Below are 12,813 nucleotides of genomic sequence, written 5' to 3' on the forward strand. Positions count from 1 at the left end.
CTCCCAAATATTGTTCACAAATCTGTCTAAATCTGTGTTAGTGAGCACTTCTCTTTTGCCGAGATAATCCATTCACCTCACATGTGTGGAATATCAAGATGCTGATTAGACAGCATGATTATTGCGCAGGTATGCCTTAGACTGGCCAAAATGGAAGGGCACTCTAAAATATGCAGCTTTATCACAGACCTGTTGCAAGTTCTGAGGGAGTGTGCATTTGGCTTGCTGACTGCAGGAATGTCCACCAGAGCTGTTGCCGTTAATTGAATGTTCATTTGGCAGTACATCCATCCGGCCTCACAACCACAGACCACGTGTAACCACACCAGTCGGGGACCTCCACATCCAGCATCTTCACCTCCAAGATCATCTGAGACCAGTTCAGCTGCTGCAACAATCGGTTTGCATAACCAAAGAATTTCTGCACAAGCTCATCTGCATGCTTGTTGTCCTCACTGGGGTCTCGACCTGACTGCAGTTCATCATCGTAACCGACTTGACTGGGCAAATGCTCACATTGGATGGTGTCTGGTACTTTGGAGAGATGTTCTCTTCACAGATGAGTCCCGATTATCACTGTACATTGCAGATGGCAGACAGCGTGTATTGCATCGTGTGGGTGAGCAGTTTGCTTATGTCAACATTGTGGATCGAGTGGCTCATAGTGGCGGTGGGGTTATGCTGTGGGCAGGTATATGTTATGGACAATGAACACAGGGGAATTTTATGGATGCCATTTTGAATGCACAGAGATACCATGACGAGATCCTGAGGCCCATTGTTGTGCCATTCATCCATAACCATCACCTCATGTTGCAGCATGATAATGCATGGTTCCTTGTTGCAAGGATTTGTACACAGTTCCTGGAAGCTGAAAATATCTCAGTTCTTGCATGGCCAGCATACTCACCAGACATGTCATCCATTGAGCATGTTTGGGATGCTCTGGATTGCCGTATATGACAGTATGTTCCATTTTCTGCCAAAACACAACAAGTTCACACAGCCATTGAAGAGGAGTGGACCAACATTCTACACTGGACACCTCTGGCTCATCCATCACAACCCTAAAGTGGACTGGCAACTGCGATCTGTCTTGGCCTGGAGAAATAAGTGTAATGAGTCTTGTCTTGTGTCTGCCTGTACATCTGTTTCTGTGTCTGTGTTTCAGGAGGAAGCAGTGGATTTTTAACGTGCCCACGGAGTACCTCACCTTTAAGGAAGTGTTCAGTAAGACTCATGCTGCTTCTCTTCCTCTGCATTGTCCCTATGACTGTGCCATAGATTTACTGTCAGGTAATCTCCGCCTCTGTCAGGTATTGATTACCAGGGACTAAACAGCATCAGGGTAAAGACTACTTATCCTTTGCTGTTGATGTCTTCAGCCTTCAAGAGGTTGCAGGGAGCATTGATCTTCATGAAATTTGATTTACATAATGCTTATAATTTGGTACGCATTAGGGAGGGGGATGAATGGAAGACCGCTTTTAACACCCCCAGGGGGCACTTTGAATATTTGGTCAAGCCTTTCGGTTTGTCCAACTCCCAGCAGTCTTCCAGGCGCCCTGGTTGGGTGTTGGATGAAAATGCAGAGTTGTGTGGCTGGTTGAAGTTGAACTCGACGTTACAAACTTAACTCAGAACACGAAACTCTCAGACGGAAAAAAAATAAGTAAGGTTTGACGAGACTAAGTTATGTTCCTTCTCATCGTGGCTAATTAGCAGCAGGAGTGCAGACTGAAGCATGCTTGAACCGCACTCAAAGAACAGTGATGACTAACAGCATGGCTAAAAGCTAAAGCTAGGTAGCAAAGCTACAATCTAAAAGCTAAGAGCAGGCATGACTAGTAGCAGAAGCAAAGCTAACAACTAAAAGTATTTAATCCTAAGTATTTAAAATGGCCTGTTGGCCACACCTCAAATGTTGTCTTGACCAATCAGATATATATTGTCTTGGCTCGGGGGTATCATAAATCATATGTTTATCTTACCAAGCATGTGGTCCGAATTTTCCCACTCTTGCAGGGTCTAATTTTGGAAATGATTCCTATAATCAGGTTATGATATATTTGACAAATAAATGATTGTCTGAACTAATTCAAGCAAGCAGATTTGATTATATCAATACTAGACATGACTATGTATCCTATAGTTATCAAAAGACATACACAATAAGTGATTATAACATGATAGGCGAATGTGTAGGTTACATATAAATGAATATGGAGTTAAGCGATGGAATGATATTCATTTAGAAGTCATTTTGGAGTTCGTTTTGGTCCATATATATGTTTCTTTGTCATTCTCTGACATAGGGATGTTCTGTGAAGACCAGTGGTTCAAAGCCCCTCCCCCCTCAGGAATTTCAGTCTGGTTCAGCGTTCCATTTCAATTACTAACAACAACTTTGACAATCTCTCCTGCAAATTAAAATTGTCAATAATTGTTCTAGTGGTGTTAATGTTGAAAGCTGTTGTGTGAGTTGGTTGGTTGGTTATCTTCCTTGGGACTTGTGGCACAGAATGATGTATGACTTCCTGAAGAATTCGGCTCGTGTTCCAAACACAGCTTTGATAGACTCTTTAATTTGTCTGGTTCGACTCATTTCTGTTACAGCAACAGAGAGTTATTGGCAGTCAAGTTAATATTGGGGTTAACAGAGGGCTCAGGGGTACATTTTATTGTCTGGACTGATCAGAAGAATCTGGAATACATCAGAAATACCAAAATACAGATCTCCTTCTAGGCTCGGTGGGCATGAGTGTATTTTACCTGAGTCACTAGTTGTATCCACACTCACATGGGAGGTTGAAACAAAGGTCAAGACGGCCTTAGAAAGGATAATGCCTCCACCCGATTGCCCACAGAATCGGTTATTTTTGCTGAAGGGATTACTATCAGATGTCATTCAGTGGGGACATTGTGGCTTATGGCTCACGACATTCACAGCTTTGTTTTGGCTTGCTTGATTTGTGCCACTGGAAAGACTTCCAATCGACCCCCAGATGGGTTACTTCAACCGCTGCCGGTCCCTTCGAGACCCTGGTCCCATATTGCGCTAGATTTTATTACCACCCTCTCGCCCTCTCAGGGCAACACAATAGTTTTGTAAGGATGAAAGAACCTGAGATACTTTGATCTCCTGAGAAACAGACAATACAAACATGACCTCCTCACCTTCCGGCCATTTGTTTCATTTTAAATCCCGTCACCCATTCTTCCTTCTACTGAGTCTGCTCAAAATGATTACATGAAAATGTCAATCCAAGTGAACTAACATTCATGTCTAGTATCATTGGAAATGTCTCTCAATCAATGGTCTCAATCTTACAAAAGAAGATTAGAAGATAATACAGATCCGAAGAGTCAAGATATATTTTGATTACTGTAATGGGAGTGCCTTTTTCCAGGGTCTTCCATGTAAATTACCTTCTGTTCCCATTGAGTTGTAAAATCACCCAGGCTTGAGACATGAGTTAATACAAAAGGATCAGGGCGATTTCTGTAGCTAGAAAGCCCGAAGTGTGTTGTGTGTCTCTTCACTTCATACTATGTATTTTCTAAGGTCAGGTATGCATATTTTACTTGTAGATTCATCTTTGAGAATTTGATGTTTTGTATTGATATGATTTGATGTGTTTTCAATTGAATATGTAATTGGCAAAATACATATCTACCTGACTGTTAATAAATTGTTACTTTGTTATTTTGATTCTATTCTGTCTTACTCTGTAATTATTGACTAGTAGATCACGTTGTATCCTTGTTAGCAACATGAGCACCCGAATGAAAGAGTTAATATTTCAACCTAAATTCGAGGTCACACTAAAATTGAGTCAGATTAAATAAATAATGGAGTCAGATTTGAGTTTGACCTAAACTGAATAACTCTACGTGCTGAAAGAAAGAACACGCAGGAAACCTTCATCCAGCACCGGATACCTTCCCTTGGCCGAGTGCCTGGACCTTATAGTTTTGACCATGGTGGACCGGTTCACGAAGGCTGCCTACTTTATGTCCTTGCGTAAATTACTCTCAGCCAAGGAGACAGCATTGACCTTCATAGAACACGTCTTTCACCTACATGGCCTCCCGACAGATGTGGTACCCAACAGGGGACCCCAGTTTGTGTCCAAATTTTGTAGATTCCTGCGAGCGACTGTAAGTCTGTCCTCAGGGTTTCATCCCCAGAGCAATGGTCAAACCGAGAGGGCCAACCAAGATTTGGAAAGGGTGTTGCGATGCTTGGTCTCCAAGACTCCTTCCTCATGGAGCTAACAACTGTCAATGGTGGAGCATGCCCACAATACGTTTCCAGTCTCATTGATGGGCCTATGTTCATTCGAGTGTAGTTTAGGGTACCAGCCACCAATTTTTCCCAGTCTGGAATCCGAAGTCGCTGTCCCCTCCATCCATGCCTTTGTTCAGAGGTTTCACTGCACATGGACTAGAGGCCGCGAGAATGTACTCCAAGTGAGGGCACACACCAAGGCTAAGGCCGACGCCATGAGGTGTCCCTAGGAGGGGGGGTACTGTCATAGTTCATGAATGCATTGTTTCCTGTTTGTCTCATGTTTATGTTGTTACATGTGTGTGGGTGTGTGTGAGAGGGCATGACCGGCCATCATTACCTGATCAGTGGCCAGCGGATCTCACTCACGGTGCCAGCTGCAGCTAATCCACTCACCTTTAAATACTCATCCAATTCTCATCTCTCTTGTCAGATCGTTGTTTGAGGTCCTCTGTGCTGCACGTCTGTCTCACTCCTGTTCCTGTTCAGCCTGTTCAGTCTCATGAGTCACTGGGGAGGCAGTGGCTCAGTGGTTCATGTAGCTTGTCTACAAGCCGGAAGGTTGGTGGTTCAATCCCCGGCTCCACCTGACCAAGTGTCGAGGTGTCCTTGAGCAATACACCTAACCCCAGCTGCTCCCGATGAGCTGGATGGCACCTTGAATTGCTGACACCACAGTTGGTGTGTGAATGAGTGTGTGAATGGCTGCATTGTGCTTCCTGTCTTCTGTCATGACAGTAACAAATATAATATTATAAAAAGGACAGTAGTGTGTATGTATATATATATATATATATATATATATATATATATATATATATATATATATATATATATATATACATACATATATATATATATATATATAAATAATAACAGCAAAGTGTGGACAGCTTAGGTTTACTGCTGCTTAAATTTTGATGATCATGACTGGTTATGGTCCAAGGTCTATGTAACTAGGTCATAAGTGAAAATGAAAATTAATTGGTGATCTTTCACTTCATGTTACTAAATCAGTATCATTAGCACTAGGTGCCTAGTCAATCTTATAAGATCAAAATATGATTTCACAGACAATTTGGTTTAACCTAAAATGTATGCCATCAACTACTAGTGTTGATTTCGTCAATGAACATTATGACTAAATATTGTTGTCAACGAACCTTTATCACGTGACAAAACAAGATGAGAAACAATGTAAATTCTAGTCATATGACAATGACTATAATTAAATGTGTAATGCAATGTTGTTGACAAATAAAAATGAGACTAAATGTGGTTTACAAAATAAAACTATGCTAAAATGTATCTTCATGTTCATTGACAAATATTAGTTGAAACAAAATGTTATAACATTATTTCGCCTTGTTTAGTCTCGTTATTGTTGATATTTTGTAGTATTTCTATTTCCTGTGTCTCACTTCAGGGACTGCATCAGGTTGCACTGTGCAGATCCAGGCGACATCACTTCTTCAAGCCCCACTCGCAGTATTATTTAGAAGACGACAACAAACAAAGTTTCGTCTAAACTACTAGGTACTTATACTTTACTGACTGGGTTAAATAGAATTGCATTACTAAAAAGAAACTAAAATACAATTTTCATAGACTAAAACTAGACAAAAATAATCATGGATAATTCTGACTGAAATAAGACTAAAATGTTCAGACTTTTAGTTGACTGAAACTTGAATAGACTAAACGTGGCTAAAACTAATAAAAACTAAAATGACAGCTTCACACATAGACTAGACTAAAACTAAATTTAAGACAGGCTGCCAAAACAACACTAAAAAATCATCTACTCATCCACATAACCAGTCAATTTTGACACATAATGGAAACATAATCAAGTATTTTGAAAATATAAAAATGCAGAAAGTTTTTTGTAGGGTTAGGTTAAGTGGATGGAAAATACAGTATGGTAAAACCATTACATCTAAGGAATGTCCTCATAAAAAATGGAAACCAGTGTGTGTGTGTGTCTGTGTGTATGTATTAAATGAAAAATGGAGTGTAATTGTAAAATGATCTGAACTTGAAACTCATCAAGTCACAAACAAGATCCTACAAGTCACCCACAAGCTGCAGAAAAAAGAAGAAAAAAAAAACTTCTCATCAGTTCATCAATGCTCTCTCCAATCTGTTGATCAGAAACAAGACAACAAACCCACACAGCAGCTCTGAGAATCATGTCAAGCTCCCTAAACATATCTAAGACATCAGCTGAGAACTGCAGTTTTTGCAACAAACAATGCAAAATTGAGATAAATAGAGATATTTTATTAAAATAAAATGTATTTTGTATTTTATTTCCATGCTCTGTCACAATAATGGCTTTAGCCAGAAGACAGGCATGTATAAATATGTGCATAAACAGTTTATAAAGGGTATGAAGAAAAATAATGAAGACAGTTATGCATTTTATAAAAAAAAAAAAAAAGAAACAATAAACAATTTTTTATACTATTTGCATTTGTAATCTTGTTCAGGTTTCGGTTATTTAACATCAAAATCAAATCAAACATCTAAAAATATTCTTCGATGTGGGAAAGTACTATGTATGTATATTGCTCTAACATTTAGAAAAAACTTGAATGTGGCTAACACTTAAACAGAGTCTACCACCACAAACATGGGTTAGACTCATAACACAACAACACCCATGTCTACTACATGGGAACTATCACAAACAAAGAAATCCATAACCTTTACAAAGGTCATTTTCTTATTACACATACTATCATAAATTACAGGTCGTTCTCACGGTTAAATAAAGTAATGAAGGAAAACTAAAAAGTCTATCCACTAATGTACACTCAAATACTCTAGTTCAGTGGTTCTCAAATGGTTGGTTGCATGTAATTTCTGGGTCACATATAGCAGAGAAAATACAATGCTAAATGCAAACTGTATACACACACAGAGAGAGAGAGAGAGAGAGAAAGCAAATTAAACTACAAAGCAAATATACTATTGTATATTTGATATATAAATCAATGCTTTCTATATCTTAATGTCAACAGCTGTCCATCCAATATATTGTTAAAAAAAAAAAAAGTTCTCGCAGAGAACTTATAAAACACATTTACAAAAGAAAATTTTGAAACCAAATGCTCATTTTCCTTTTTAGCCTAAATTATGTTAATATACATTGTGTTGGGCCTGAACAATTTCATGCAGGTAAATATTATGGTTTGATTTTGGATAAACAACTTTGACATTTTTTTTCTGGGCACCACCACAAAATTGACATCAAAAGAAAACAATCTGAGGACCAGTGCCTCTAGAGATAATGCTACAACTATAACTGTCGGTTGGAGGATCGGGCACACCTTCTTATTTATAATTATTAATATTATAAATTTATTATTATTACAAAAATGTTAGAACCATCATACATGCACGTATACTTAATATTCATGTAAATATAGATATTATGTCATATGATCATATATAAATTCACTCACCTGTGCCCAAGCTGTGTAATAGTACCAAAAGTAAACATCATTTAAAACTAAATATTTTAAATTTGTTGATTTTTAAAAAATTGGTTCAGTAGACCTCACGAGTTACAAAAGGAAAAGTAATCCTTTCATGCTAAATTTCAGTGAGTGTGCGGTTTATGCTGATTTTAAACTTGCCCTGAATGGCACACAGTATTGTCTTCCTGTATTCACTGGATAAGAAATAATAGATAATTGGGTCAAGGCAGCTATTCAGAGCAGACAATAGCAAGGAACTCTCATTTAAGATGTGCAACAATTGTTGGCTTTGAAGATCTCCAATCACATTCATCTGAGCCAGAACGTATGGTATTCGTATCGCATGGTAGGGCAAGAAACACAAAGTAAAAATGGACGGTACTAAGAAAGTCTTCATTATTACCCTTTTTTTGCGACTTTGTGCCTTAGGGTCACCATTACCCATGGACATAGTCTTAAGTTTCTTAGTGATCTTAACATAAAAACAAAGAAAGGCTACATAGAAAACTAGGAAGAGCCCCACTGTAGTCAGGTTAATGGTCCCACTGATAGGCCCCTTGCTGTGGAAGTGGAAGCAAACCTTGTTGCACGGATGTTTCTGACTGTTGCTTGTAAAAAAGGGAATCACTCCTCCTGCGATGAGGATCACCCAGACGATATAGCTTGCCATTTGGCTCCACTTTGTCTTTTGTATTCGAAAGACCCAAACAGGCTTGATAATTTTCAAGTAGCGATCCAGACTAATGAGGCTGAGGAACAGGATGCTGGAATACATGTTGATATAGAAGAAGATGCCCACCACCTTGCACAAGTAGAAGGGACCTTCTTTGTTGTAGTAGTAAACTCGCAAGGGCAAGCACATGACCAGCAGAGTGTCTGCTATTGCAAGGTGCTGCATGTAAACGGCCATGGAAGAGTCTGTGTGTCGCCGAAGGAAAAATATATAGAGCGTGACAGTGTTGCAGAGGAAACCAATGCAAAAGATGACAATGTAACCCATTGACAAGAAGGGTGACAATATGCCATCATGAATCTGACAGGACACATTGGTGGTTAAATTATTTTCCTGCATCATTGTGACAGTGAAAAATTGGTGTACACTTGCTGACCAGTGCTCCTCCTTCCTAATGAGGCATGTGAGGAAAAGATTTTTAAAATATTGTCTGCATTATGACAGGTTCTTTCTTGATCTAAGTATTTCTACAACTTATTGAATTGCTTTTTTACAAATGTTAAGATCTGAAGAATAGAAGAACTCCCTTACCTGTGTAGCTGGTTTGCTTGTGCTTTAGCAAGTGACTAGATACATGACAGTTCAGAAACTCCAGTACCTATGCAGGAAACTCTGCTCGCATGTGACGTAGAACCCTGGTTGCTGTGGTTGACGTGACTGCAAACCTCAATAGAAATTGCAAAGAAGTGCTAGATAAACCAATCTGATAGAATAGAAAAACTCACTTCCAGTTTCAGAGCACAGGAAATATCTGGTTGCCTAAAAGGAAAACTGGTGACCATCACCTAGTCTTTACCCCCAACGCTGCACAGTTGAGGCTTGCTCCTGGAGAGCCACTAGGATTGGAATTAAACTCTGCAGGTCAATGGGTCTCCAGGAGAATTGATAATGACCTCTGCTTTAGAGTTCTTTGATTTGTAACAGCCTAAACAACCTTAAAAGAACCAAAACAAATAAAAATATGCTTCTCAGTGTCCTCATCTTCTGTCATGTGCTTAGTAATAAAATGTTGTAGATGTTTCACTTTCACACACAGTAAGATTCTTATCAGACTCTTCTATAAGATTCTTTTTATTTTAACATTTATTCTGTTTGGTTCTACAGATCATAACAAAAGCCATACACAGAACTGATGAGCTTCGTATTCTAAAGATCCCTTGAGCAAGGCACTGAACCCCCAATTGCTATATATCTCATAGATATATATCTCAGTGCTGTGTCTGCACTTGGATTGGTTAAATGCAGAGCTCCATATGGGCTCCCATACTTGGCAAACGTCACGAATTTCAAAAGTCACGACTTTCACTCAGACTTGCAACCTTTTGGAATACAGGCCAGACTCTCTAACCATTAGGCCACAACTACCCCCCAGAATCGGACCATTAAACAAAACATCTGATGAAGCTTATTGATGAGGGAAAATAAAGCTCTCCGTGGTAACAGGGCAATGATTTCACACAGTACTGCATATTCAAAAGATGTATTTTAAACATCAACTCTTATAACTGTCTGCAAACCATAGCTCTTTTGTAGACCACTTCTCATGTCAAACATCTGACTGGTCAAACAGTTTACCTGCGATTATGGATTGCTTGATTTGATGCAGACTTGACAGAGATTTAGTATTAAGTAAAATAATGATCACAACTATTACATTTTAATTGTGCATCCCAAGCCCATGCCAGTAATAATAATATTATTAAAAACATAAAACATGTCCAAAGTAACGCAATTACCGTGTCCCAAGTATAAAAAATGTATTTCCATCCTGAAGTACATATTTTACATTCACTGTTATGCAAATTTATCATAAACACAGCTCAAATGCTTCCTACTAGTGTGGCCCAAAACATTTAGAGAGTTTCATTGTTTTGACTATAGTAACTAGGGCTGGGCTGATTCGCTAATCTGCCGATTCAATACTATCCCGATACTTGTATGCCGATTCAATTTATTTAAATGTAGCAATGAAAACAAGTTTAAAATATATTTTAAAGTATAATTTATTTCTATAATGCACAGCTATATTTTCAGCATTAATTACTCCAGTCTTCAGTGTCACATGATCTTCAGAAATCAGCAGTGGCAGAAAATAGTTTTGTAATTTTACAAAATATTATTATATATTTTTTTTACTATGTTTTGAACTTTTTATTTAAAAAATAATCATAAAGAAAAAAATTGACACTCCAGAAATGCAAAGTTTTCTTCCCCATCCCTTCCAATATGGGGTGCGTTTCCAAAAACCAACTATGGTCACAAGTTCCATCGTTACCAATAGAGGTCAGTGGAACTAACGACTGTAGTGAGCTAACTGCAGGTGTGATTCACATCATTCATGTACGTCATGAGCAGATGCATCATAGTGGCAATAATGCGATTAGGTGCATGCAAATGTTTCCCAAGCAGCAAATCAGTATATGGAAAATATCATGTGACACTGAAGACTGGAGTAAAGTTACTGAAAAATTCAGCTTTGCCTCGTAATTATTTCAATAAATACATCTTAAAGTATATTCGAAAAACAGTATGAAAACATAATTTTTTTTTTTTTTTTTACAATATTACTTTTTTTTTGTAATTTTGATCAAATAAATGTAGCCTTGGTTAGCAGAAGAGACTTCTCTTGAAAGCCATAAAGAAAATATTCCAGATTTATGACTGGTTGTGTACATACATAAACAACATTAACAAGATGATCCTCCCTTTCTGCTGCCAGAGAAAGATGTTGACAGTGCACACTCAGGACGAAGAAGAACGCGTTTAACAATTTTCTCATAAACTTGCCATGTATTATAATCGTGTCCACAATTGAATAATTTGTTCCCTCAATGTACTAAAATGTGCACGATTACTTTTACATTTCATCGATTTGCTAAATCGTCTGCTCAATTTACTAATTTGTTCTCTCGATTTATAAGTAGTGGACACAATTAAGCAAATTGAGGGAGTTAAATAGTCAATTGTGCGCACGATTTAGCCTACTTTTTCCTGCATGCCGTGTAATTAAAGCACATTACCACCAGACATTTATACCAGACGCCTCATATACGACGCTCAGGAAACAATGTAACTTTTTTTCTGGAAAAGAAAGTGCAGTATCTTCTGAATTGTTTAATATCTATTTATCATGTCTTTATTCATGCACCAAATTACGTATGAGTTGTATCAGTAAGTGTACTGATAATTTTTTATAATTTTCACTGATAACGTCATTATTATCTATCCCCATCCTTAACAAGACAAACATTTTCTGTTGTTTATATTGTGTAATCTATGAATTGATGTGTTCAGTTTTCTGTGCTCATAACTTGGTAACACTGCATGGTTGAAAAACAGGTGCAATGTTCAAAATGTTTTGGCTTAGTATTTTTAGAAAGTAGTGATGAATAAATGTTGATTTGTGAATGAATGCATTGTGTTTTTGTCTATTTTATATCAAAATGTAATGTTTTTGTATTGGTTTGCATTGCATGTATGTAATGAATGTATTTACTATGAATCCCCTATAATTAGATTACAATTAGATTTCATAAGGTTTATTTTTTGCAGCACAGATGGATTGAGTTTATTAGTTTTTTATGTATTTCAAGGTAATGGTGAGGTGAAAATATTAAAAGTAGAGGTGGACGTGGTATTTTGGTCGTTAGGACATACTTGGTACGTTGCTGCGACCAATATGATCTGTAATGTCACGTCCTCACAACGTGCCAGTTTGGTCGTTAGGGCGTACTCATCACGTCCCAGTGACGTTCCAATTTAAAGGGTTAGTTCACCGAAAAATGAAAATTATGTAATTAATAACTTATGTCTTTCCAAACCTGTAAGACCTCCGTTCATCTTTGGAACACAGTTTAAGATATTTTAGATTTAGTCCGAGAGCTCTCAGTCCCTCCATTGAAGCTGTGTGTACGGTATACTGTCCATGTCCAGAAAGGTAAGAAAAACATCATCAAAGTAGTCCATGTGACATCAGAGGGTCCGTTGGAATTTTTTGAAGGATCGAAAATACATTTTAGTACAAAAATAGCAAAAACTATGACTTTATTCAGCATTGTCTTCTCTTCTGTGTCTGTTGTGAGAAAGTTCAAAACAAAGCAGTTTGTGATATCCAAACTCACAAACACTGCCTTATCAAGCCTCACATGCAAAATTAAATTGAACATTTTCTAAATACAGTCGGTTTCCTTCTGAAATACAGTGATAAAAAAAAAAAACACTTTGGTTTTTGAAACCCTGCAATGTAGTAGTTTTAAACCATGAAAAAGCAAACCAGCATGCTGGGTTAAACATAATAACCCAAC

The 12,813-nt window shown here is 37.8% G+C and overlaps 1 protein-coding gene across 1 annotated transcript; it reads right to left on the bottom strand.

Moving 5' to 3' along the window:
• Window positions 1-7,719: 7,719 nt before the first annotated feature.
• On the bottom strand, window positions 7,720-9,086 carry LOC113063708 (probable G-protein coupled receptor 34). Its single transcript, XM_026234038.1, has 2 exons — window positions 9,041-9,086; window positions 7,720-8,900 (listed from the first exon to the last, which is right to left on the bottom strand). Exon 2 carries the CDS (start codon window positions 8,849-8,851, stop codon window positions 7,892-7,894), a length of 960 nt encoding a protein of 319 aa, XP_026089823.1. The 5' UTR covers window positions 8,852-8,900; window positions 9,041-9,086; the 3' UTR covers window positions 7,720-7,891.
• Between the last annotated feature and the right edge of the window lie 3,727 nt (window positions 9,087-12,813).

Source organism: Carassius auratus, chromosome 46, assembly GCF_003368295.1.
Source record: "Carassius auratus strain Wakin chromosome 46, ASM336829v1, whole genome shotgun sequence".
In the NCBI taxonomy this organism is placed as follows: domain Eukaryota; kingdom Metazoa; phylum Chordata; class Actinopteri; order Cypriniformes; family Cyprinidae; genus Carassius; species Carassius auratus.

Coding starts and splice junctions, on each gene's coding strand:
- LOC113063708 (XM_026234038.1), bottom strand. CDS start 8,851: ATGATGCAGGAAAATAATTTAACCACCAATGTGTCCTGTCAGATTCAT.